Source organism: Callorhinus ursinus, unplaced genomic scaffold (genome assembly GCF_003265705.2).
Source record: "Callorhinus ursinus isolate GAN/ISIS: 27379988/994484 unplaced genomic scaffold, GSC_fseal_2.0 scaffold8, whole genome shotgun sequence".
Lineage (NCBI taxonomy): Eukaryota > Metazoa > Chordata > Mammalia > Carnivora > Otariidae > Callorhinus > Callorhinus ursinus.
The window spans coordinates 47,460,867-47,488,353 of NW_027397070.1; the positions used below are offsets into that span (position 1 = coordinate 47,460,867).

The 27,487-nt window shown below is 40.2% G+C and overlaps 1 protein-coding gene across 27 annotated transcripts in view; it reads left to right on the plus strand.

Moving 5' to 3' along the window:
* TTLL5 (tubulin tyrosine ligase like 5) overlaps positions 1–27,487 on the plus strand; it is a 276,644-nt gene that overhangs the window by 48,371 nt on the left and 200,786 nt on the right. For 26 of the 27 annotated variants that reach the window (XM_073895591.1, XM_073895597.1, XM_073895596.1 and 23 more), the window contains 6 exons: positions 4,222–4,323; positions 6,037–6,128; positions 6,905–7,012; positions 17,750–17,831; positions 19,402–19,463; positions 20,614–20,708. In XM_073895591.1, coding sequence (XP_073751692.1) covers positions 4,222–4,323; positions 6,037–6,128; positions 6,905–7,012; positions 17,750–17,831; positions 19,402–19,463; positions 20,614–20,708 — 541 coding nt within the window. The remainder of the gene's footprint in view (positions 1–4,221; positions 4,324–6,036; positions 6,129–6,904; positions 7,013–17,749; positions 17,832–19,401; positions 19,464–20,613; positions 20,709–27,487) is intronic. The other variant, XM_073895598.1, reaches the window with a different exon arrangement.

A 27,487-nucleotide genomic window follows, 5' to 3' on the forward strand; every position in this document is an offset into this window, starting at 1 on the left:
CTGTGGGCCACTGCCCTGCACAGAGGCCCTCCTCGTGTGGACTCTGAGCCCTGTGGGCCACTGCCCTGTACAGAGGCCCTCCATGTACTGCCTGTCGCTGCCTTCCTATCCTGTCCTCCACCATCTTTCTCGCCGTAGTCCTCGCTGTAGGAAGGAAGGTCTAATTTTTAAATGCTGGCCAAGTCATTCAAGTTTGTTTTTTTTTTTTAAACAGTTTGTGGGTTAGTCAGAACTTGATGAGTAGGCTGGTAGGACCTCTGGTCTAGATGATATGAAGGAAATATTAGGAACTGGTGACCAGGGATGAACATGGTCTGTTTCATAGGGGCTTTAGTGAGAACCCTAATATCTTCCTGACTCAGGAGGGAAGATGAGCATGCATACCTGCGTGGCCTTCTGCATTCCCCATCAGGCTAAGCGAAATAAAGAGTGTAGCTTTTGGGCCCTTTGGTAACTTTCCATTGAGCCTGCTTGTTTTTGTTTTTGTTTTCTCTAACTCTTACTTTTCAGTGCTCTTTAGAAGCGCGCTCTGTGACACTAATAATCTTGTCCTTGCTGGAGTTCAGAATAGAAATTCCTCAGTGAAAAGGAAGATTAGGATGAAGAAACCTTATTTGTTAAGAGATGCAGTCCTGTTGAAAAAAGGGGTGTGGGAATGACAGATGTGTGGAGTACCAGGTTACTCAACCACCAGGCTTTTGCCAGTCTTTCCTTGTTGTCAGCCAAGTTAGATCAGGTCCTCATATCCAGGAGAGATGAAAACCCTCTTTCTCTGAAGCAGAACCTTTTCCCTCCCTCTCAATCATTATTCTTTTGGGGGAGAGGATGGCAGGAGGTATGTCACTATGGGGTAATGTCTGGGTGGGGCAGGCAGCCCGGTGGGTCCTCTTTGTGTTTCATAAGAATTCAGAGAGTGACAGTCTCCCACGTGATTGGAGAATGTCTATAGAAGGAAGATTGGGAAGCATAGATAAGGTTTACTTACCATGGAGTGACATGGTTGGAAGTTAGGTGATAAATACTAGAAGTTTCTGAAAAATCAGAGGTCCTTCTCACGCACAGACATAATGGTCACTATGTCCCTTAACCATACATGCCCGGTCAACATTTTCTCTTTGTCCACATCCTTCTTCCTGTTCTCATGTTTGTTTATTTTAATTTTGGGGTTTTGGGGGGTTGTTTTTCACTTTTCTTTCTTTGGCTTTCATATATTTCTAGCACAGGGAATTAGGAAGCGGAGATAGTGGGTGGGTGAGAAGAAATAGAGAAGAGGAACATTTTTAAATGCTGCCCTTTAATGTGGTAGAAATTCATGTTGACTTCATAGTCTGAGTAAGCATATGTAAATAATTTGTAAATCATATGAAAATAAACTTGTGGCCTTCCAGGATTTTTTTTCACACACTTGGATATGCCTCTTGGGAAAACCACTTTAGTGAAGGGTGATATGGTTATAGTGGTATGTAAACAGGGGTTGATATTTACCATAACCATTCGACTCGAGTGTCCTTTTGTTGATGTTGAGCATCACTGGAAAGTTTTCTCTTTCCCTGGTTACTTCCTTCAGAGGCACGTATGTTTTATACTTTGGTCTTCTTTTGACAACAGTCCAGGGTATCAAATTGCTGCTCTGTTTTTAGTGGGCTCCATGTTTAATCCCTCTGTCTTTTGCCTTCATTCCAAATTCAGGAATTAGTCTCCTACACTATGCTCATATTTATGCTGTTCTTGCAGACCTAGGCTTTGTGTGCTGTTAACGCTGCCATTATTATTTCTTAAAGTGAACTTTGTAGATCAGTTCTGGTATTTCTACAGATGAGTTTTAAATCTATACAACGTTATGCCGACAGTTTTTTCTTTTTTGCTTAATGTTTTCCATAGAATGCTATGGTGCCAGGCACTATGTACGCACCCACTACGTGTCTCTTGACCAGCTAATGCCCCATCGTCCACAGCATCCCACACACAATTTCCCAGGTGTGGGTGACCCCATTTTCATTTTTCACCCTTCCTTTTGGTTTAAGGTTCTATAAGAGAAGTAGCATCTTGTGGTTAAGAACATGTGTTGTGGAGTCAGTGTGTATGGGGGGTATCTATGAATTTATTAAAGTTACATTCTTTGAACTTAATGTTACTTACACATTATTACAACAGCCAGATTTGCAGACAGCAATATTGAGGGTGAGAAAAAAATTCAATTTAGGGAGAAATGATTGTTTCAACATTTAACCAGATATATAAGGGACAACAACATTGTGACTAAGAGCATGGGTTTTAGAGTCAGACAGCCTTGGTTTTGATTCTGGCTGTGCTATTTCTTTTTTTTTTTTTTCTTTTTAAGTTTTTATTTAAATTCCAGCTAGTTAACATATAGTGTAATATTAGCTGCAGGTGTACAATATACTGATTCAGCACTTCCATACAACACTTGGTGCTCATCACAAGTATACTCCTTAATCTCTCTCTCTTTTTTTCCTCCCTTCACTGTGTAGAAGTTTTTTATTTTGATGTAGTCCCAATAGTTTATTTTTGCTTTTGTTTCCCTTGCCTCAGGAGACCGACCTAGGAAGAAGTTGCTAGGACGATGTCAAAGAAATTACTGCCTGTATTCTCTTCTAGGATGATTCTTATGGTTTCAGGTCTCACGTTTAGGTCTTTAATCCATTTTGAATTTATTTTTATGTATGATGGAAGAAAGTCTAGTTTCATTCTTTCACATGTTGCTGTCCAGTTTTCCCAATACCATTTGTTGAAGAGACTGTCTTTTTCCCATTGGATATTCTTTCCTGCTTTGTCGAAGACTAGTTGACCATATAGTTGTGTGTTCCTTTCTGGGTTTTCTCTTCTGTTCTACTCATCTATGTGTCTATTTTTTGTGCCAGTACCATACTCTTTTGATTACTACAGCTTGGTAATATAACTTGAAGTCTGGAATTGTGATGCCTCCAGCTTTTCTTTCTTTCTTTCTTTTTTTTTTTTTAAAGATTTTATTTATTTGAGAGAGAGAGAGAGAGAGAAACAGCACGAGAGGGGAGAAGGTCAGAGGGAGAAGCAGGCTCCCTGCTGAGCTGGGAGCCCGATGCAGGACTCGATCCCAGGACTCCGGGATCACGACCTGAGCCGAAGGCAGTCGCCCAACCGACTGAGCCACCCAGGCGCCCTGCTTTTCTTTTTCAAGATTTCTTTGGCTATTCTGGGTCTTTTGTGGCCCGATACAAATTTTAGAATTATTTGTTCTAGCTCTGCAAAAATGCTGTTGGTATTTTGTTAGGGATCGCATTAAATGTGTAGATGGCTTTGGGTAGTATAGACATTTTAACAATATTTGTTCTTCCAGTCCATGAGCATGGAATGTCTTTCCATTTCTTTGTGCCCTCTTCAATTTCTTTCATAAGTGTTCTATAGTTTTCAGAGTACAGATCTTTGAGCTTTTTGATTAGGCTTATTACTAGGTGTCTTATTGTTTTTGGTGTAATTGTAAATGGGATTGGTTCCTTAGTTTCTCTTTCTGCTGCTTCGTTGTTGGTGTATAGAAATGCAATGCATTTCTGTATGTTGATTTTGTATCCTGTGACTTTATTGAATTTATCAGTTCTAGCAGTTTTTTTGTGGAGTTTTTCGGGTTTTCTGTATATAGTATCCTGTCATTTGCAAATAATGAAAGTTTTGCTTCTTCCTTGCCAATTTGGATGCCTTTTATGTCTTTTTGTTGTCTGATTGCTGTGGCTAGGACTTCCAGTACTGTGTTGAATAAAAGTGGTGAAAGTGGACATCCTTGTCTTGTTCCTGATCTTACAGGAGAAGCTCTCAGTTTTTCCCCATTGAAGATGATGTTAGCTGTGGGTTTTTTCATATATGGCCTTTATTATGTTGAGGTATATTCCCCCCCAAGCCTACTTTGTGGAGGGTTTTTATCAAGAATGGATATTGTACTTTGTTAGTCAGTGTAATTTTGGACAAATTACTTAATCTTTGTAGGTTACATTTTAGTTTTTATATCTACTCTAAAAATGAGATATAATATTATCTACTTCAGAGACTTGCTTTAAGGAAAGAATTAAGTATTATATGTGAAGCACCATAGGAGTGAGTACTTATCAAGCACTCATTATTTGTTAATGATGTCACTCTCCTTTTATTAATACCACATTGATCCTGAGTTCTAGCCTACATTTCCTTGAACCCCTGCTCCTGACTTTTAACTTATGTCCTTTCTATCAGGTTTGCAACTGTGCGATACGATCAAGGAGCCAAGAACATTCGGAACCAGTTCATGCACCTGACAAACTATAGTGTGAATAAGAAGAGTGGAGACTATGTCAGGTACTGGCTACAGCTGAGCCAACGTCCACGTGTGGGTGTTGTGGATGTGGAAAGTCAGCTCATTGTTCTACATTTATCTCCATGTAACCTTACGGGAAGCCGTCTGTCATTTAGCACATTTAGCTGCTGCTTCTCCATTGCTTGCCCTCTCTGTTACAGTGTCACCTTTCTCTACCATATATGCCTTCCTAAATTTCGTCTTCACTGTCTTTTCTCACTTGACTTACATGTGGGAATTTAATAGGCATATGGAACTTTTTAGAAGTCAAGAAATGAGGTTATTTCAGCACTTGGCAAAATGTATCAAAAGCTTTAAAAATATTGGTACCCTTTGACCCAGCATTTCCATTTCTAGGAACTTAACCTTAAGAAATAACGAGATGTGTGCGCAAGATCAGAGAGAATGTTCATGACTGTACATTGTCAGGTGGAAAAAACAGGTCGCCAGACACTACTTGCAGTTTAATTTCTTTTTTGAATATATGAGATAACGAAAGCTGTTTATGTTTGCCGAGGGGAGAAAATGGAAACTATAAGGATATATACTGAAATGTTAGCAGTGCTTAACTATGGTGGACAGGATTATGGGCAGGTGACTTCTGTTTTCTTCTCTGTGCTGAAGTAAAAATTTGTATGATTGTGGGGGGGAAAAGTTAGGAATAAATTAAATGAAGAGAGAAATGAGGCCATCTCAGAAAAGGATTCAGTGGAAGGGAGTACCAGCCCAGCTGTGTGGAAATATTCCTTCTGCTCTGTTTTCTTTCATCCTGATAATTTTGCCAGAAAGTGGAAAAATAAAAAAGAAACCCAAACAGTTACTTTCTACTCAGACTAAAAATAGGTGTCTAGAAGGTCCAAGGAAAGAAAGAAAAGAATCTGGAAGTGATGGCGTAGTTGCCAAAGCTCTATAGATTTCACGGAGTGTCCTGTGACCAGTGTTTGGAATGGTTGAAGATACCATATCCTTCACTCTGGAAGATGAGCAGACATGCAGCTAGTGGGTGGTGGGGTGGTGGTAGGGAATGAGGGGGCAGCTGCGAAACATGGGTTCCAGATTGCAAGACCCTTCTGATGGTCTTGGCAGTGTACCCTGTTTGCCAGTCTGCTGCTCTAGCAGTGGGGTACTTCATCACTTTCATTGTTGCTCCAATGCATTCTCCCTTCAGTGATAACTCAGAAAGTATCAAAAAAAAGAGCTGTGTCTACCACTGAAGCAGAGGGAGCTTGCTTCAGATGCTAACGCAGTTCTGTGCTGGGTTAGCTCATTAAAATGCTACACTACATAAGCTCCCTAGCCCACCCAGACTCAGTTCTGGTCCGAAAATGGCATTAGAAGTTCTTCTGTGGGCTCATGTGACATTTACCTCAAAGTCTAGGTTAGTATCCGTGAACATTTCACTCTATTAAATGTATTGTAACCACTTTAAATTGTTTACGTTCTTTCATACCACCCTTTCGTGATACATAATTTGTTTGCTTAAGGAAGAGCTTGCTGCCTTCTCTCCTACCCTCCTCAGGAAGGGAGGCCATATGCATTTTCATTTCAGTGGTAGATAGGGATATATGACAAAAGTGACCAAGAAAAGTTGCTGAGTGGAGGGCAGCAAAGAGAATGTTTTCCTAAAGATTAGAAGGACAAGTATTTGTAAAAAATCTGATTTCTGCTGCCAGGCCCATTCGTATGTGTGACCTTGATCCATTCTTTTGTTTTAGCTGTGATGATCCAGAGGTGGAGGATTATGGGAACAAGTGGAGCATGAGCGCCATGCTTAGGTATCTGAAACAGGAAGGCAGAGATACAACTGGTGAGTGCCAGGCCTTTCTTCCCGTTGACCTCTCTTCTCTGGGTAACCTGCCCTGGCCTCTCAGCACGAGTCACCCTCTGCAGTTCTGGCAGTGTCGCTGAGACACCTGATGGGGTCATTGGTGGTGGTGGTAAGTTTTCCTGCCCTGTCCAAGATGGGGAACAGGCTTTCCACGAGCCCCGAAATCCGTTTTCTTGTTTCTAGTTTGGAAGGCACAACTTTTTCTTTTAGCCTTTAGTGAATTAATCCTTCTTGAGTGTTGAGCGGCAAACTGAAATACTTTCTCCATATTGGCCCTGAGTGCAAATTTGCCCAGGTGAATCTGTCTCTCATTCATGTTGCTGAATTGGAGAATGAGCAATGTCGAATAGGAGTACAGGGCTTGGCATCGACACGGACACTGCTGCTGAGCCTGGAGCAGAGTGAGAAGTGTGCAAAAGGCTAAGCTCAGTCCACAAAGAGACGGGTGGTAGGAGAAGGCCGAAAAGGGAGGAGTAAGGCTCCTTTTCCACTCCATGTCTATCTTTTGTTGTAGCAGGCCACTTGAGTACAGTCCCCAGCACCTACATTCTGGACTGTGTCAGTTTATTCCTAGAGACGCCTTCTCCTGGAGTACCTATTTGCATGACCGCCACCTAGAGACTTTCTGGAATGAGCACACGTGCTTTTATAATCACACCGTGTTCTGGAATGCAGTCTTTCTACTCCGTGCATTATAGTGTTTTTTCCTTCTGCTGCTGCTGCTGCTGCTTCTTCTTCTTTTTTTTTTTTTGTAGCATTGATGGCCCATGTGGAAGACCTGATTATTAAGACTATAATCTCTGCTGAACTAGCTATTGCCACAGCCTGTAAAACCTTTGTTCCTCACCGCAGCAGTTGTTTTGGTAAGGAGACTTAAGAAGCTTACTATGTTGTACGAAAAGGGGCCTGGGAAGTTGGGATGGGATCCTGGGGTAGAGAGCCTTAGTGATTCTACAAGAGTAAGAGGTATGTGGTGGACTTTTCTTTCTAGGCTCACATAGCACATGAAGGTCCCACTAAGAGGCCAGTGGTGAGCTTACTTGGAGGTCCCCTGAGGACTCACGAGCTTTCTGTGTGGGAAGCAGGGATTGGAACTAAAGTACGGGTCTCTTTTGTCAGAGTGCAATCAGAAAAAGCCTGCAATGGACTGTACAGGAATCCAGCTCTAACAAATATATTCCAGAGCTCTTTGGCAGCCAGACTGGGAACAGTTCCAAGAAGCTCTGGCTGGTACCAGTATGTGCTTTCTCCCAGTTTCCAGTGACTCCTCCTTTTTGTTTTAGTCTTCTTCCTAGTGGGTTTCTCTCTCCACCTCTCTTTCTTCTCCTTCTCTTCCTCCTTCCCTCCCCTTTTCTTCCACCCGTAACTCCCTGATTGCACAGAGAAGGAGTAAGAAACAGTTCACAACTCCTGAATCAGAAAGTCCATTCCTACTGACCCACTGGCTGTGACTGGCACCAAGGGCGCCTGCGCACGTTTGCTTTCTGTGTGGATGTGAGCTCTTTAGTGATTGCCAGCATCAGTGTCTGTAAAGTCCACTAGGCTTTCAGCAGGTAGTAGGCTTTGTTAGTAAAACACACTGGGTCATTGCTGGGGGGATATTTAAAGTAATACAGTAGTGAGGATGTAAGGCATGGCTTGCTCGGGAGGCTGGGTAACAGGAAAGTAGAGAACATGGGCGTTAGAGCCTGATGGAGTTAGTTTAAAAGCCATTCACACCCCTTACTAGTTTTCTCATTTTCAGCAAGTTACTCCAGTCCTGTTTCCTCAACTTTAAAATGGCAGTAATGATGGTACCTACCTCCCAAGGGTACCATGAAGATCAGATGAGATGATGTGTGTGCAAAGCACTTGGCCCAATGTCTGCTCCTCAATTTGTGCTCAGTAGAAATTATTTCTTTGTTATTTTTATAACTAGAATCAATAATTCTTGACCTCTTTCATGGATTATCATAACAGTCTGTATTTGAGGGCCACTAAAAAAGGGAGGTGTTGAGACTCCGAATAGAAGAGCTTAGATAAACCAGGACCTGAAATTATTTAGGAAAAGAAGAGGTTGTGACATCTTTTCTAAATGCAGATATGTTCATGTCTTGTAAAACCCTCACATGGCTCCTTAGGCTTAACTAGTAAATAGAAACTTGATATGACTTAAAGGCTTCTAAGGACCTGACCCCAGCTGAATTTTCTAGAAATTCTAGAATTTTTTAGAAATTTCTAGAATCTCTACTTACACCTTATAATCCAACTATACCACTGAGCACTCCATGCCTCTGTGCCTCGGTATAAATTCTGCTGTCCTGTCTGCCCAGCACACTCCTGTTCATATTCTAAGACTCAGATTGATTCAGCCTTTTCTAGGAACCCTTGCTTAATGAAGTGCCCCATTGTGTCTCCTTTCTCATGTTCGATACTTGGTTCTGTTATGTTCTTTTCCTATCATATTGTGATGTTTTGTTTACATGTGCACTTCCCCCTTAGTCTCTGAGCTTATTGCCTCAATTCTCAGTAGCCACTGTGTCTGCCCTTTCCCCCTCACCCTCTTTTTGCCAAACCAAACCTTTCATCATCTCCCTGGGCCTGCCAGGTCCTTCCCTCCCCCTCTGCCTTTGCACCTGCTTTATCCTGTGTCTGACAAATTTTTCTCATGTTACTTAATAGATTACTGACATCTTTTCAAGATGAAGTCAAGTATCAGTTCTTTGGTGAATTTTTTCCTAAGTATTCCAGTCACAGCCCTCCCAGCCCCCAGCTTTCTATTCATAATCTGCAGTGGTACCTGATTGTCATCTGGTACCCATTTTTGTGTCTGACTCCCCTCCTGGACTAGAAGCTCCTTGCAGACAGGTGTGGTGTCTCCTTAGTTTCTGATTCTCTTGTGCACAATAGCATTGTTTTTGCTCTTAGAGGATGTTTAAGAAATGTTTGTGAATGAATCATTGGTACTTGCTTTACTTGCCTTTTGTTGGCCTTTGATAGTAGTCTTCTTGGTAGATCTGGTTTGGTAAGGGCCTAGAGCTCTTAGCGTTATTGTAGACTGTTTGAGGAAGGGGTGCATAGAACATATCTTCAACTTCAGAAACCTCACTAAATTAAAGAACTAAAGTTTCTTTTCCACATCTACTTGGCTCTTATATGAGGGTAAATTTCTTGGCGTAAAAATTTTTGTTGTAGAAATGATCATAAGCTCTTCTGAAGGTTTCCTTTTCTATTTGTTTTATTACCTGATTGCCTTTTGGAAGCTTGAGAATTTCTGGAACTTAATGGCAGTGGAGATTCCGACATGAAATAAATAGTGACTTTCTCTGACTCAGTGGAATACCCCTAAGTCCATTTCATCATCCATGGGTCCCCTTTCCCCCTCCCTGCTTTTCTTCAGTTTTAATAAAGTGAGTGCATCTGGAGTTTTTTAAGTTGTTGACTGTCTTCTTGGCTTTTGTGGTTCTAATTCCACTTCCTGTCAGCCCTGGGATTTTTGTGTGCTTCATTAACCTCCCCCCATCAGATACAATTTTGTATACATGTATATATTTGTGCAAGTCTCTCTGGCTCCCACTGACTCCCGTTAGCTTCCCCTGGGGTTTAAGTTACAAGGAGTAAACTGGGTTGGTTTTCTCTCTCTCTCTCTTTCTTTCTTCCTTTCTTCCTTTCTTCCTTCCTTCCTTCCTTCCTTCCTTCCTTCCTTCCTTCCTTCCTTCCCTCCCTCCTTCCCTCCCTCCCTCCCTCCCTCCCTCCTTCCCTCCTTCTCTCTCTTCCTTCCTTCCTTCCTTCCTTCCTTTCTTTCAACAGGAATTGAGAGCATCCCAGAATAATTTGGCTTGCACAGAGCATTGGTGCTTTTAAGTGGAAGCCAGTAGTCCAGTGATGGAGTTCACTATATTTTTTTGGTTGCGGTTTCACCCATACACATTATGGATCTTGGCTAGGAGCATTCCATTTCTAAGTATTTCTGTCCTTATGACTTCTTTCCCATTCTACCACCTGTAATACCTGACTGTGCTTTTTGACTTCCAGTATTCTGTTCATTTGTTTATCTATGCATTTAACTTATTTTCAGTCCCTGCTGAAAGGCATAGATTATAAGTGTTGCTCCTCTCAAACTGGATTTACGTGGATGATATATACATACACCTGCACTGTATTATTGGCATTTAACCGTAGATTTAGGAACCTTCACAAACAACCTGAAACTCAGCTGTGCCGTGTAATGCCTTCTCATAGATTTGTACATCTGGAAAGGACCCCAGAGAATAATTAGTCCAAATAAAGAAGTTAAGACCCTTCCCGAGGTCCCAGAGCTCGTGAGTGGAAGAGCCCACATGAAGGAGACCTGGCCTGGAGGGCAAGGGCCCACAAGATGGTTGACTGTCAGGTCATCTTGATCATTGTGCTCTTGATTTATAGTTTTTGATGCCTCTGCCAATAAAATAGATCTCTGGCACTCTAATTTTTCTGCCTTCAAGATTGTAAAAATATAGTACCATGTGAAATATATGTGTGAACAGCAACCCTTTAAGTATGCTTAGGAAATTGGCACTGTGACATAACTGGCAAAATGAATGGCTTTTTTGACCAGTTGGAGAAAAATAGCCAAGAGCAACAGGATGTTAGCTGTCCTTTATAGATGCTGCTGCTGACAGCAGTTTTATCTGTGTGTGCGAGGATGGCTGAAGTAACAGGCTCTGATCCTGGTCCTCCCTGGCTTGGGACTCCTCTGAGCCAGCTGTCCTGCCACTTGTAGAGGCGATGAGGCTGGCCATGTTTAGGTCAGGGGCCAGTGACGTCTTTGCTTGGGACAGTCCATGTCAGTACACTTCTCTCTGTCGAATGAATGCTAGTTTGGCCTTCCATTGCTCTTGTTCTAGACGACTTCATAGGGTAAACTGACATTCTCAAAGGGTGGGTGTCCATAAATACTTGTTGAAGGAATGAAAGTGGGCAGCATATATTCCCCAATTATGTAAACTACTTGACAATCACCAACAAAAGTCAGCAAACAGTTCACTTTTCTTTCTTTCTTCTTTTTTAAACAGTTCACTTTTCGAGAGAGTCTCCTTTTTGCTTTATCCCGTGCTCCTATTCAGGTGGGAAGGGAAGTTTACTGTAGAAGGGGCTTGGGAGGAAGGAAGTACCTACTGTTTGTCAAGCACTTTTCATTGGCTATTCCCTTTAGCCCTCTTAAGGGTTTTGTTGGTATTTATTACCGATGTTTTATAGCAAGGAGAAAGGATTCAGAAAGGTTAAATAATCTGTCCTAGGTCACGCAGTTAACAAATGGCAGAGCCAAGTTTGGGAGCCAGGTCTCTTTGGCTCTTTCTCCACTCACGTTAAGAGAAGCTCTGATGAGTCCGACCACTTTTGGCATGCTCCATATCCTGGATTCTCCTCCTGCTCTCCTGTAACTAGATCTCAGGAAAAATGATATCATTCTCTCTAGCAGATCAGGCCTGAAAAAGGCACTCTTTCGGCTCTAATCAACAGTACCGAGTCCTAGATACTCCTTTTAAATCTACCTTTACATATGGTAGCCAGATACCATATTGATTTATTGGACTAGTTAACAAATTGGCTCTGGGCTTTTTCTTTTATTTAGCTCATTTTCCTGTGGGATCTTGATCTGCTTTTTTCCAACTTCTCCTTCTGGACCCCAGATAAAGACTTCCTCCTTAGGTTTTCAACTCAAATCCAAAGCCAAGGTAAAAAGAATTTCCTTTATACAATAGTATTTGACTGGCAGTGCGGACTGGCTAATGTCAGCACTTTCCACTGCCTCAGGATTACAGCTGCAGCTGGGGCTTTGTTTCTGGGGAGGGTTAGTGGATTGATTCCACAATTAGTGATGTGACATATTTAGTAATCTGTTAGGCGTTGGATGCGTTATTATTTTCCCTATCAAATCTTTTTTCCCTCCCTTCCTAGACCACCCTTTATCAAGTTTGTTTTTTTTTTTTTTTTTAAGATTTATTTATTTATTTGAGAGAGCGAGAATGAGAGAGAGAGAGAGTACATGAGGGGGGGTGGTTAGAGGGAGAAGCAGGCTCCTTGCTGAGCAGGGAGCCCGATGCAGGACTCGATCCCGGGACTCCAGGATCATGACCTGAGCCAAAGGCAGTCGCTTAACCAACTGAGCCACCTAGGCGCCCTATCAGGTTTTTTTTTTTTAATATGTCTTAGTATGTAAACATCTTAATAATAATGTCTCTTATTGTCTTTATGGTTACTCCCTTTATTATGAATATTTCAAGTCTTGTCCCAGCGTTATTTTGAGGGAAGTAGCTACATATTACTTTGTCTTTTTCAAAAGTTGTACAGTATTTTTCATTTAATTTTTCTTTTTTCCTTCTCTTTTCTTTTTCTTCTTTTAGTGTTTCTTGATTGCTTCCTATGTGCTTTTTATGGTGCAGGCTGCTTGCAAGATAACGATGAATGAGACATGGCCCTCCCCTCCAGTGGTGGGGAGGAGCAGACATGAAGTGATAAATGACAGTACGGGTAGTAGAGTGACTTGGGTACTCTTGGAATATACCAGAGCTACCAGCTATGCCTAGGGGAAGCAGGGGAAAGCCATTTCTAACAGAGGGAATATGATGTGCCCAGTGCAGTGTCCAGACACAGTGTGACATTGTTTGAAGTGGGAAGCTCATTGTGACTAGATATTGCCTGCGTGGGAGGAGTTGGCAGAAGAGATGAGGCCATGGAAGTAGATCAGGGCCTGATTATAGAGGACTGACACATTTAAATTCATCCTGTAGACAACAGACGAGCCACTGGAGTTTTTTGAGCCAGAGAGCAATAAGATTATTATTATTTTCTTTAATTTTTATCATGATTTGACCCAAAGCTTGGTAGGACAGAATTACAACAAAGGAAATACTGTACAACGTGACTAGAAGTGACTAATTTAAAATCCTGTAGGAGCCAACCTGACATCAAGTGTCTCTTATTGGACCAGTTCACAGCCTATCTCTATCTGACTATTAGATTTATGTCTTAGAAATTCTGATGGCCATATGGGGAATGGACTGCAGCGGGGAGAGTCTAGTCCTAGGGAAATGAATGGGAGGTAAGAAGTATGCAATAATATAAACTTAGCACATGATCCAGCAATCCCACTTGTAGCTGTTTACCCAAGAAAAGTAATATATGTTCACACAAATACCTGTACATGAAGGTTTATAGCAGCTTTGTTCATAATCATCAAACATCGGAAGCAACCCAAATGTCCATGAACTGTTGAATGAATGAACAAGTTGTGGTATATCCATAACATGGAATAAAAGGAATGAAGTACACTATTGAAACACAGTTACATAGATAGATCTCAAAAGCACAATGTTAAGTGAAAGAAGCCACTCTTAAAGGCTAAATACTGTATGATTTCATTTATTTGACTTTCTGGAAAAGGCAGAGATCAGATCAATGATTGCTGCTGGGATGGGGAGTGAGAATTGACTCTAAGGGGCGTGGGGAGTGTCTATGATAGAATTGTTCTATATCTTAATTGTGGTGGTTGTTAAACAACTATATACATTTGTCTAAACTCATCAAACTACAATTTAAAAGGGTGAATTTTGTTGTATGTAAATTATACAGTAATTTTATTATCTCAATAAACTTGTCTTAAGACAAGAAACAGTGATAGGTGGATGAATCTCAGAAATGCTAAATGAAAGAAGCCAGACTCAAGAGAGTATATACTCTGTGCTCCCATTTATATGACATTCTAGAATGGACAAAATGAATCTATGGTGAAAGAAATAAGAATAGTGATTATCTGGGGGTGTGATGAGGGAAAGCAGGGTATTTACTGGGAAGGGGCATGGGGGATCTTTCTGGGGTAATGGAAATGTTTTTTGTGGGTTGATATGATGTGGATTACATGAATGTATCCAAATGTCATGCCTCATCAAATTGTACACTTAAGATCTGTCCTTTTTATTATATATGAATTATATCTCAAAAGGGAATATAGAAGACTGGATTAAAGTGAAATAGAGAAGAGATCTGGTAATGTGTAGGATTTGGGAGGTGATGAAGAGAGTGTTTCTAGCTTTGGAGACTAGCGAATGGGGTTACCATTTTCCAAGGTGAAGAATAATGGGAAGCCAAACAGGTTTGGGGGAAAGATAACAAGTTACATTCTGTTGAGGTTGAGTACTCGTGGGATATCCTAGTGAGGTTGTCTAGAAGGCGATTGGAGTTATGGATTTGGTGTCCAGGAGACACTTGACTAAAGATATATAGATTTGAATGTCATCATCATAATATTAATTGCAGCCATGAGAATACATGAGATCACCCAAGAAGAGAAGTAGAATTGAGAAGGAAAGAGCCCGGAGGATGCCACCCTGAGCAAACCTACCAGTGAATAGCTGGGCAGAAGAGAAGGAATGAGAGGAGGAGGAGAATCAGAAGAGAGCAGTGTCCTGGAACCAAGGGAGAAGAAAGTTCCAATAAGTAAGGGGTGGTCAACAGTTTCAGATGTTTGGGCTTCACAGTAAGGTGGCCTTCGGTGATCACAGTGAGAACAGTCACTGACTTAGAGAATGGGAGCAGAAGCAAATTCTTAGGGGTTGGGGAATGAAGATTAAGGCAGCTAAGTGTAGATTGCTTTTCAGGAAGCTACATCCAAGAAATAGGGAGATAAGGGTACCAAGGGTAAAGTAGAGGTGGAGCGAGGCTTCTTCTCCCTTAGTCACTAGAATATTTTCAAGTTTGTTTTGGTTTGGCTGGGGGCTGAAGGAAATACCGCTCAAGAAAGAAAATTTTCCTAAGGAAACATTGTTGAACAAGGTGGTAGCAACAGTCCTTTGAAAATACTTGCTCTTCTATCAGGATGAAGACAACACAGAGGAAGAAAGAAAGTAGCCCTCAGAATGGGAAAGACCTAGCTTGCCTGCACCCTGTAATGACAGGAACACTGCTCTATCTCATCCTGGATACTGAGTTTTTGAAATTCTAGAATTTCACATTTCTGCTGCCAAAACACACAATATTAAAGGTGAAGTTTAATATTCTCAGCACAACCTACTTTTTACCTCTTAAAATCTTGAATGTCCTTGGAAAAGACCAGTCATGAGTTAAAAGGGTCGTTATAAGGACTTTTGTAGCCTGCCAAGGGCCCAAATTGTTTTTCTTAAGCTGAGTCGATTATTTTAAGAGATAAACCTGATACAAATGCTGTTTTTTCATACCATTTACCATTGCCCCCCGCCCCCAATGCCCCATCCAGTTCTAGCCTCTGAGGGGAGCTGGGCTTTGCACTGGGTTGTAATGCTATCCCAAATGTAGCCCACTTTTAGATGGTAGTAGAGCCAAGCCTTGTGCATGTACAGGTGTAGTCAGAGCCAAAACTGATTTTGAGATTGTTTAGTACTGACGGGTTTTATTCACCTGGGTAAAAATTTAGTTGGCACTGCAAAGGGTGTTTTCTCTCTTTGGGTTATTTTTTTTTTTTCTTCCCAGAATGTTAGTTCTCAGCCTTTCAACTGAGATTCTTGGAATTTGCCTCTAAATTTGGGAAATAGTCAAGTAAATGTGTTGGCTGTTTAATGCAAGCTGTTTAAATAATGGGACTCATTGGTTGTCATTCTGATTTTAGTTTGTCTTCGTTTGTGGTTGATGCTGCAAATTTGGTCACCATGTCCATCAAGCATTATTCTTACCCTGTTCCTCATACTATTAATAATAATAATAATAATTATGAATTATTTTTATGAAACATAAAACACACCATTTTATGAAACAGTGGAATCCTATGCTCTTGCTTGTGTAATGTTAACATGGACTTGTAGATTTTGCAATTAAGTTTTTCTTTTTAAATGCCTTTTTTAGTGCTATATCACAAAAGATTTTTTTTTTTTCAGATTAAAAGGGGAATATTCTGTGGGATGATTGAAGATTAGGTAAAATATTCAGAAGAATGTACTGTCCACAAAAGCTATGAATTTGTTACCTAAAAGAGATAGGTGAAGGAGCTTTCTTTTTATTTACATTTTAAAGTACAGAGAATTGATTTTTGTGTAGTTACATGATGGTAAATCCCTTCTCAGACTCTCTTTTGGTTTGTGATTATTTTTGCAAATTAAATTGAATCCTAAAGAAGTACTATGGAAGCAGATTTTTTCATGACAACTTTTCCTGAGAGAAAAACTTGACTATGATTGTCTAATCAGTGTTGCATAAATAGGAATTTTGGACATAGCAAAGTTACTGAGTATATAGGTATTGACAGATAGTGATTAATAGAGAAGATTAAGGAAATGAAAGGATGCTAAAGAAATATCAGAGAGAGAAATGATTTCCCCAAGTTCCACAGTGAATAAATGGTAGAGTCATGAGAAGAATCCAGGTCTCTAGATTCCCCTTCTAGGATTCTTGATCCTATATCAGACTTCCTGTTCAAAAGACAGTCTTTGGCACCATCTTTCTAGAAACTTACATTTACTTTTCTGTGTTTTTGAGAGGATTGAGAAATGGGAGACTCCTTCTTAAAGTAAAGACATTTGTTTCAAAATGAGTTTCTGGAAGATACCTGGTTGTGTTTTTGTAGGTGTGAGCTGTGGCCTGTGACCTCTGGTTGAACTGTAAGGAAGCTCATCTTTTCTCTTGGAAAGAAGATGTAGACAGTTTATTTGAGGGACACGGAGTGGGAAATTTGAGAATGAGTGGGACTTTTGAAAGTCAGATATATTTGATTTATGTATACCAAAGAGGACTGTGGAGAGGGTCTCATTAATGATAAGAGTAAAAGTTGCCAGCTGAGCTTCCAAAGTTAGTGTCATATTATCCTTGCATCCTGGGACAGAAGCCTGCTCATGTTCTTGGTTTGCTCTTTGCAACAGTTGAAGAGTTAGGGAAGAGAATCAGTAAAGAATCCAGAAACCATAGAAATTTGGTCTCTGGCTCCTTCCCCTTTTCAGTGATACTAGTGGTGTAGGATGGCTTGTCACAGTCCTGCTCTGTCTGCCACAGGCTCCCTCCTTTCTCTTCTGTCTTTCTGTGTTGGGCCATTATACTTTATATTCTGTCTTCAAAGGGAAATTGAAACCATAGGAGAGGGGAAGAATACATGTATTTTACACTTAGCTATCTTCTTGACCTAGGCTGCAAAAGCAAGATCTTGGTTTAGGAAAATGCAATGGAAGGGCCTCAGGGAGATACCTTCAGGAGATATTTCTGTTTTCAGAATATGGTGGGACAATCCAGAACAAACCCAAAGCAGCTTTGATGTTGGATGCACTTGTTGCATTCCCATTCCCAACACTTTTTTTTTTTTTTTTTTTTTTTACCCATATGCACAGAAGAATCATGCTTGCTAACTTTTAGAGGTCATGTCACTTTCTGTGTAGAACTCAGGAATGTCAATAGAGTGGATGATAAAAACAGTGGAATTTTATAAATATTGTTATCTCATTATCTCTAGAGCTTGATTAATTTCTCTTGAACTTGAAAGATTCTCTGCTTCTACTTCCACTCATTACTTATACTCACCAAATTTCTAAGCCTCTAGTGGGAGTTGATTGGATTCAGTCTTCCAGATTTTTGTTCAGTTGTACGTAGAAAATGATCTTGTGTATTGTGTTATGTTGTATTTCTAGAACTCTATGGCTTTGATGTGCTCATAGATTCTACTCTGAAGCCATGGTTGTTGGAAGTAAATCTCTCCCCTTCTTTGGCCTGGTAAGTAGTCTGTTCCATCAACTAGAAAAGGACAAACCTTCGATGAGTAGCACTAAAACACTTTTTTAAAAAGTCATTTCTCTTGGCACTACATTTTTCACCCTAGTTATATTAGATAGAAATGACTAGAATTTCTAAATTTGAGGAATTTGTGACATGTGGTTAAGCTCCAGATGGTAACCACGAGTCCCTATCTTACTAGTCAGTTTGTGATCTCTATCTTCTTAAGCTTCTAAGGGATGCTTCTTGTGTTCATTTTTATTTCCAGTTCTCTCTCTGTCTCTCTCTTTTTTTTTTAACTTTGTAGGTGTTCTGCTAAGGCTAAAGAAATACATGAGGTATTATATTTCCTTTATTACTAAAGGTTTATAGAGGCTCAAATCCACATATACTGTAAAGGTATAGAGCTGGGCCTAGGGTAGTATATATAATATTTGGTCCTTTTACCCTTTCTATGTTCTGGTCTCCATCTAAGATTAGAGTCTAAAAACTTCAAACAATCTTAAATTTTTTTTAAACCTATCTATTGTTTAGAAGGATGAAAGAAACATATTTTTCAATACCAGAGAGGATTGTGCTTATATCTGCAGCTGTAGCCAGAGTTTCTATTAGCCATATACTTCTCTAAATAGCTAGAGAACCCTAGAGATTTATGCTAGAGACCACCCAGCAGCTGCATTTTTAAGGATGAAAAATGTTGGCAAAATGCCAAGTAATCAAATACAGATTGACTACTTCATGGGGTGGGAGTTTGGCTTAACCCCAATAGTAAGGTATAGAGCTAGATATCACAGAGATGCTTCAGATGTTGGGCCACTCTTTTGTTAAGTAAGCTCTTTGCAGATTGCCCAGCCAGGTGCATCATAGGATGTTAGAGATCCCCAGAATGATGCATTGGTCCAGTAGCCAAAGTAATCTGGTTCATGGAGGAACACCTCAGCACCAAGGCCAACATGGCAGTCACTGCCACAGGGAGGCTTCCAGCTTTCAGTTCATGTTTCTGTTTCCATGTGGGTTCCTGCTGCATCATCTGGTGATATTTTGGTATAACTTGTATTTTTTTGCCCTCGTTTGCAAGCCTAAAAGCTTAAGAAGATTGATTTAGAACAGAAAATGAAGCCTTAAAAAAAGTACAAGGATGACCAGGGTTTCTTCTCTTGCGTGTGAATGTGATTTGACTATTGTAGCAGTAAAAAATAATCTGAATGATGGACACACTCATAAAGGAGCATATTAAAAGTCTAAACCTCTAAAATCCGCAGGGATAATGAAGCAGTATTCTTGACTTGTACACAGTTTGAATTGCACAAGACCTTTTGGAATAAAAAGATTGCATGTCAGGGAATCAACTTTGGTGCTGGACCTGCCCTAGAGAGGATGAGTTTAACAGTGGGCTTTTATTTCTAGTATTTTTGCCCAGATTTCTTTTTCTTTTTCCATGGGTTTGATGTGCTTTATGTGTTGCTTCTCATCGACATTTGGAAGCTCTGCTACATTGAGGCCCATTAGGGGTAGCTATTCTGTTAATCTATAACATTATCGATTGGCCTTTCTTTCTCTTTTCTATTAGTGATGCACCCCTGGACCTAAAGATTAAAGCCAGTATGATTTCAGATATGTTCACTGTTGTAGGTGAGTAGTAGTGTTTTCTGAAGACTCACATAAAAGTTAACCAGAGCATCCATTTTGTCAGGCTCTCTAGGTGTTGCCAACTGGCAGTTCTTAAGCCATGCTGAATGTTTTGTACTGAAAAATTATATTTTCAGGCAAGTGTTTATATGTTTCTACTCCCCCTGGCTCCATCCTGTCCTGAGGCTGAACCACAACTAGGGCTGAGACCTAATTCCTGGGGCACAGGAATTATGAGCCGAGGAAGAGAATTAAGCAAAGGTCTGGAGAAAGTCTATTTTTCTGAGTTGAGAGAGTGCGCCTGACTGAAGCAGCTTTGTTACAAAGGAGACTGGCTATATTTCCACTAGGCGGTCTCCGCTGGTGTCAACATGGCCCCTCCTGTAATAGTTATAGCTAAAGGCGGCCCGAGGAAGAAATCCCTTTCTGAGTAGATAATCCAAAACTTTGAAAAGGAGATGGGAAGTCAGGTGGGTATATTGTGGGTTTGTTGTCGTTTCCTAAGTACTCTAAAAAGGCATGACAAAATATATTTGAAATGAAATAGTACTTGGTGTACCAGCAAATGCTGTAAAACTTAGCCACTCTAGTCTCCCTGGATGGGAGTCTGCTTTTTAGGAAGTGAAATGAGCGCACACCTAATTTCTTAAGCCACAGATAATCTAAGAAGCCCACTTCGAAAGATGCCAGGACACCACCTTCAGCTGTTCTAGAAGTAGACCTTGTAACAGGACAGAACCCCTCACCTGCTTTGGGGTTCTCCCAGTAAAAACAACATTATTTTCCAGTCACCCTCTAGGAGGCCACTTTAAAATAATTTGTTTTTATAAACAACTGTGTATTTTTAAATGGTGGTTTGCACTTTTACTCTGAAGTTCATCAAAAATCCACATCTCTTTTTCAATCAGAATCAGCTCCCCAACAAGGAAGGTTGATTTATCTGCATATTTTCCATTCTTGTGCTGTCCAGTTTTGATGGTTTGAAGTTCAAGTGGAGTGTGTGTCTGAGAGCCATGCCTAATCCTCCTGAGGTTGGATCTCTGTAATATTTGTGACCATGAAACTGAGTTTGTATACCTAAAGAAAAGGTACAGCTAAACCTGCTAATTTCTTAGAAAATGGCAGGTTTTAATGTTTGCCGTTCCCCATTCAGGATTTGTGTGCCAGGATCCTGCCCAGAGGGCATCAACCCGGCCAATTTATCCCACCTTTGAGTCTTCCAGGCGAAACCCTTTCCAGAAACCTCAGGTAAGCAAATTCAGCAGCAGGGAGCCCAGCAAGGCTTATTAGAAAGTGGTAGCTGATGTAAATGAGTGAGCTGAAGCACTCTGGATATGACATCACTTAGAACAGGAAAATTATCTGGGGATCATTCCAGACAGGAGGCAGTTATATTCAGCTATGGCTAATAGCATATGCTTTCGATGCTTTCAAACTAACTTACTGTCTGCTTTTTGTTTTTCTTTTCTTTGGCCTTCTTTTTTCATTATGTGTCCTTTTTTTCTCTTTAAGAATCGCCTGCTTTTTTCCTCAAATTAATATGCTCATAAACAAGGCACAGAGAGGGAGCCTACAAATTCCTAGTCATTACTCTGCTACATTCTTTTTGATCTTCAGGCTAGCTTTGTAAAGAAGATGCTCGATTGAAATATTATCTTCTCTACAAGTGCTCAGTGATCATGAGGTGTTAATTGAGGTTCAGTGAGATAAATGCCTACAGAATCCTGTGCGTGTCTGAAACATCACTTGATCAAGCATTGCTCTGGTCTTTGTGCCCCCTGCATTTGTGTTCCAGTTAAACCAATCAGCTCATCGTTCTGCCTGCTCATTCCATCATCTAATCCATCCCTGCCTGTCTAGACCTGGCTAGTTTCCATGTGTGTTCGTTGCCTTTAACATTTCTTCTTATCTAAAAGGTCCACCTTCCTCCTCTCTTCCCATCTGGATTGATGACCTTGCCTGCTCAGAAGTCTGGAGATCATTTCCTATTAAATCCATCCCATTCTATCATGACCTTTATTTTTTATTTCAAAATGACTTGTTCTCTGGTGCATGGTTTTGGCATTCATCGATTTGTTGCTGTGAAATTGTCCAGTGTTCCTCTGCTAGACTGTAAGCTCTTTGAAAGCAGAAATAGCCCCTTCTTCCCCCTGCCTCCCCTTTCCCTTTCTTCTGCCCTCCATTGGTTCCTCCTCCACTTCTCCCTTCTCCTGCCACCGCTCGTTCTTCTCTTTTCCCTTTAGCTTGCTGGTCTCATTTTGAGTAGTGCTATTTCTGTCTGCCACACTCATCACTCTTCCTCACGCAGTTATACTTCTCACTCGTCAGGTTCTACAAACTCAAATGCCTAGAGGGGCTGCAGGCAGACAATGGGAATGAGTGAGAGGGCCAGGTACAACACAGCTGAGAGGGACATGGCTCTGCTAGACTGGAGCCTGTGCCCCATATTAAAAAGGGGGAGCTGTTTTGCTAATGTGCTCTAACTGATCATTGCCATGCGTGAGTGTGGGCCATGTGTTGTCAGACCTTCATACTGTCAAGAGAAATCAGAAGTCTTATTTTAAAATATTGCCAACTGGTCCAATTAAAAAATGCTTTGCAGACCAAACATAACATGTCTTTGAGCTAGATGCAGTCTGTGACCACCTTCTCTAGGGTTATCCCCTGTTAGTATTAGAGTTATGGTGTGGGACAGGGTGTACTGGATTTTAAGGGGGTATTGTTATCTTGGATTAGAAGGAAAACCAGGCAGCGAAGTTGTTCTTGATCAGTACGTCATCACAGATCAAAAGGTTTTCTTATTTTTAATAAGAAAAAGCAGAGGATTACCCTAGGTGTACTAGCAAAACTGAATTTAGGCCATCACATTCCTTTGCAGAGAGTTTCCTGCAGTATCTGTGGCAGGAGCCACAGGATTGTGTGTAAAGGATTGTGAATGTTTCTGTGCAGCTTTCACAGAGTTTCTGCCAAGTTTTACTCTAGGGGTTAGATGTGTGGCATTCTTGGATGAACTGACCCCTTCTCTTAGCCTGCCTCTCAGTCTTTATTGGCCACTCTTTGCAAATTGTAGAGAATCCATCCGCCATTTGTTTTGCTAACTGGTAGGTCATGGCATGACTTCATCCATAAGCAGCCTACAGGACACTTTTATTTAAAGGGTAAAGAAACTGTAGATTAGTTCTATGTGCTCTGGAACAAATTTATCACATGGAGTAGTTGACTTCAGGATGCCACAGTAGGATTGTGCGCTCCTGCTGAGAAGATGAAACTGGATAGATACACCATAGGAGAAAGTGGTATGAAACATAATAAATGCTCTGGTCTTACAAGCACAAAGTGTACAGTGCTTGCTTTTGTTTTCTGCTTGGAGATTTTGTTTTCTCCTTTGTGAAATCATAGATGTAGGAGTTGGAAAACCTTGGTATGGTAGGAGAAGATAAGGCTTTATTCCATTTTTCTGTCTTTTGTAGTGTCCAGTGTCTGCACAGTGTCAGTCCTCAGATGCCAAACTTCTGGATCTGTTCTGGATCATTTGGAGACTTCATTCAGATTCTTATTTCCAGTCCCCAAATTGGAAGCCTTTTAGCTTTGTTCTTTCACAGCCCGTGTTTGATGCACCTGCTTTTTGAACTTTATTAACATGGAGTAAGTGGAAATGAATGCACAGAGGTCTTTCCACATACAGAATGCAAGAGTAGAGGCTGCAGGAATTTATGAGTTCTCTTTTCCTGATAGTGATCGTGCTGCAAAGGAGGTGGTTGGATTTAAATGACGAACGGGATTTAGAGACATATCTATCGCTTTGACCAGAATATTCCAGGAAGGAAATACAGTTCACAGACACCCTTTCTTTTCTTCAGATGTCTTATGAAAGATACTATTGTCAGTGGATTCATATTGGAAACATTTTCACATTGGGTATTGGGCTGCATTTGATGGTACACATTTCTTATATGTAGTGATTTGCAGTTTTATGAGTTAGAACCTCTGGCATAATAAGTGTCTGAGATGCTGCCTTTAAAAATAACTGTCCTTGTTAGCTGTATTTGAGATTAACTTTCATTTTCTTCTATGAAGATCTTTGTTTTGTTTTGAACATCTTGTTGAAGTGATTGGGTAGCAGTGAGGATGCTGCTTCTGCCAGTTGAGGCTTTGAAATGATGCTGTAGATGTTAGGCCTAAGTGTGCCCCTGCAACTGGTAGTTCTTCGACAAGAAGCTCCAGGATATTTATTTTGGCCTTGGTACTCTCTGATCCAGTTGCCGGACAGCTTGGGAGCTTGAATTGTAACTCTCACAGCTACTGTTTTTGACAAGGTACTTTACCTGGTTTATATGAGTCCAAGAAATGAAAAAAAGGTTTACTGGTTGTCTAGTGTTTGGTAACTGGTTAATGCAATTCCATAATACAAGTCTTGGTGTTTAGTTGGTAGAATTTGAAACTCTGTAATGTTTAGTGTTTTATAAGTTTAGCAGGTACCTAGGTATGCTAGCTGCTCTCTGGCAAATAAACAGAAAACAAAACTAACCAAAAAACAACCACAAAAAAAGCCCCAAAACTGTTGACTTCAAAGAGCTTATATTCTGCATACCTTTTAGGGCTATCTACTCTTACTTCAGGAGAACTTTAAAAATGCTTAATTCATGGTCTTCTGAATTTGATTCCAAAGAAGTGTCTTCGATATGTAATTCTAATCTTAATTTCCCTTCTCTTACATCTGTCTAGAGATCTCCGTTGGCTTGAATGGCCGTAGGTTGCAATAGCCTGTGGCGGAGCAAGGCCTCTCCCTCATGGTTGTGTATTTGAACACTGCTCATGTGACACAAAGCCTTTCTCGCTTTATTTAGCCAACTTTATACGTGTAGAATTCTTTGACTCTTCTTGTTCTTTGCAGTGTTCTACTCTGTCACCGTCTTTCTGTTAATGAAGCATTCTCAACTCCATGGTGGTTTTGTCAGAGCTGAGTTAAAAACGAAAACAAGTTCTCTGCTCTGGCCATGGACACTTTGTCAAGTGTTTTCTTTGTCAAGTTTTCTTGAAAAACTTGACAAAACTTTGTCAAGTTTTCTTCTGTTGCTGTCAGATCGTGCAGTCCAGTTTTTTGCCTATTGTCTGACTATTCCTTCTTAATCCATTGTCTCTTTCTACATTTCTTCCTCCCCTTGAATGTCTGTGGTTCAGATTTCTCACTCATCCAGAAATCATTTTGCGGGTTCCAAGGCAGATGGCATGGTTTTGTGGAAAGCACATGGACTTTAGACTCAGATAGCCCCGGGTTCAAATTTGCTCTGCCAGTAACTAACTAGCTGTTAGACTTTGGGCAAATTCCCTTACGTCTCTGAGGCTCACTACACACATCTGTCAAATGCAGATAATAATACATACATGGAGGTATGGTGGGAAAGAAACGATAAAGCATGGGTAAATATTTGGGATAGTTCTGGACACATGGTTTACCTTGGACACAATAGTCCCCTTCACACTTTTGAGTCCTGTTGATTTTCCTTTTACCCATTTGATAGCCAGTTTTGGGAGTTATTTCGATATTCTTATCTGTAGCCATTCTTTTCACATTTGCTGTCATCTACAAATGCAAATTAATTACTTTATTATCTTTTTATTTATCTGTCCTCCCAGACATCAGTGAAGATTCTAAGTAATGCTCAATCAGTACCCATTCTGAAAATCACTTCCTAACTTGATTCACTGCTATTTATCCTACATTACATCTTTTAACTCTTTTCAATTTTTGTTGATGTGTTTTATTCCCTATGTTATGACACTAAGCCCCAATTAGAAATATAATTTAGAATAAAAATTTTATGAAATTTGTATAAATGTTTTTGTAAAACCCAAAGACATTAAATGTATTTATTTGCTTTATTCCCCCTTTTTTGTAATTTTGTCCTAAAAATAAACATTTTAAAGCATGTTTTAAAATAAATAAAGCAGTCTCCATACTTATTCTTCATGAGCTCATTAAACTCTAAATGTTTACGGAATTTTTTTTCTTTTAATATTCTTTTAAAATTTGTTCCATTATTTTACTAGGGATTCAAGTTAGACTTACCAGGCGGTAATCACCAGAAGCACACTTCTTACATTTTTGAAGATTGGTACCTCATTTGTTTTTTTCTAATCCTCTGGTACCTCCTCAGTTCTTCATGATTTTTCAAACATGATTGTAAGTGGTTTTGGTAAGTTTTTTGTTTTGTTTTGTTTTTTAAAGCCAGTTCCCTTAATAACAAGATGCATGTCTCTCAGACCTGCTGACTTATATTTATTCCAAATTACCAGATGTTGCATATCTCTTTTTGACTGTAACACAAGTCTACTTACTTTTCTTTTCTTTTTTTTTTTCCCTCCCCTGATTTCGGAATATATTTCTGGTTATCAATTACATTTGGACCTTCTCTGTAGCCATTTTTTGTTTATTTCCCACCTGATTTATTCATTTGTGGTCCTTTTTGTTCCTTTTATTTCATTTGATGGCGTTAATGCATTTTGCTTTTTAAACTGGATTTTACCTGTTTAAAGGTGGCAAGATGTGTCACATACAAATTGAGCTATTTCTAGTTCATTTGTTTCTAACACAGAATTCCAAACTTTGTTAAACTACGTTAGGACATTTTTATTCCTTGTATGTGTTCTCTGTCAAACAGGTTTTATTCTTGCCCCTCAATTATGATTGTATCTTTTATGATACCTCACCTTTTTCATATTCTTTGTTTTGTTCAGTTCTTCTCATTGCTGGTACCTGCCAGCTTTCTTTAGGCTGCGAATCATTTTTCTGATTCAACATCTGTTTTTTACTGCTTTTAGTGGCGACGGGTGGTTCCTCATCACAACGATTTCACATTCTCAGTCAGTTCTTCCCTAGTAATAACAGGTTAGATGTGTAAAGCTTTCTTCTCTGGGTCTATTTCTAAATCATAAGTTGTACTAATGATAATTTTATATCTTTGATGCATGTTGCATGGCAGAATTCTGACCTAGGCAATAATTTGGTGGTTTACAATCTATCTGAGCACCCGGTAGTTAAAATCCTATGTCATCTAGACAGAGGCAGTGGTTCTCTCTAAATTCAGAGGAACTTTATCTCCTTAGTGCATTCAGTCAGTTCCCTGCGCTGATAAATGCACGAGCTCAAAATCACAGAATGGCTTGCACTTGGAGTGTTTTCCTCTTGTTTTTGGCAGTCCTGATGGCCTTCCAAATCAGTCTGATTCCTTTTTTTTGGCTTTGCTTTTAATCTCCAGGTGTGTCTTCTCGGCACTCATAAGCATTTCTATCTCCTTTATTTCTTTTTTCTTTGTTATCCTTTCTTCTCCCCCTTTTTCTCTGCCTTTTCTCTCACCTGTGTCTATAATTCAGGTCACATTTCTTAACAGTTCATCTCATTAACAAATGTTGGTAGGATTCAACCAGTTGTCTATGATAATAGTGCTCTGTTGTACCTGTGTAGACACATGTCTCTGTAGACCAGTACAGCAGATGTTATGCTGATCAAGAACATTCTCTCCAATCTCAAATTTATTGAAAAGCTGAGATTAGCAAAATACTTCTGACTTTCTAGTCTGATATTTTTCAGCAGCTTCCCCGAAGACATAGGAGACCTGGGTGGATTTGAGATACATAGACGTCAGTAGCTACAACTTTCACATCTCTCTCCCTCTCAGCCTTTTTAATAGTTTGGTTTGAGGTAAATAGGTGAAGAGATAAAAGGAGTTTCTAGCTATCTTTTTTCCCTCTTGGAGCACGTTGACCTTTTTCTTTGCAGCCTGGTGATATTTGTGGCAATAAAAGAGTAAAGTCATCAGCTTATGGGAGTTCACAGCTAGAGCGCTCACCTAACAAACACCATTACCCCTCAGCCCCTTCCATTTTCAAACCTCCCAAAGGCCCCCAGCCAGGAGCATCTCCTGAATTCCTCCATGCTTCACCCAGACAGCCCACATGCATGCCCAACTGGCTAGAGTTAGAACTGTGAGCTGTGCATAACAAAGGAGTGTTTGTGAACCTGTGTG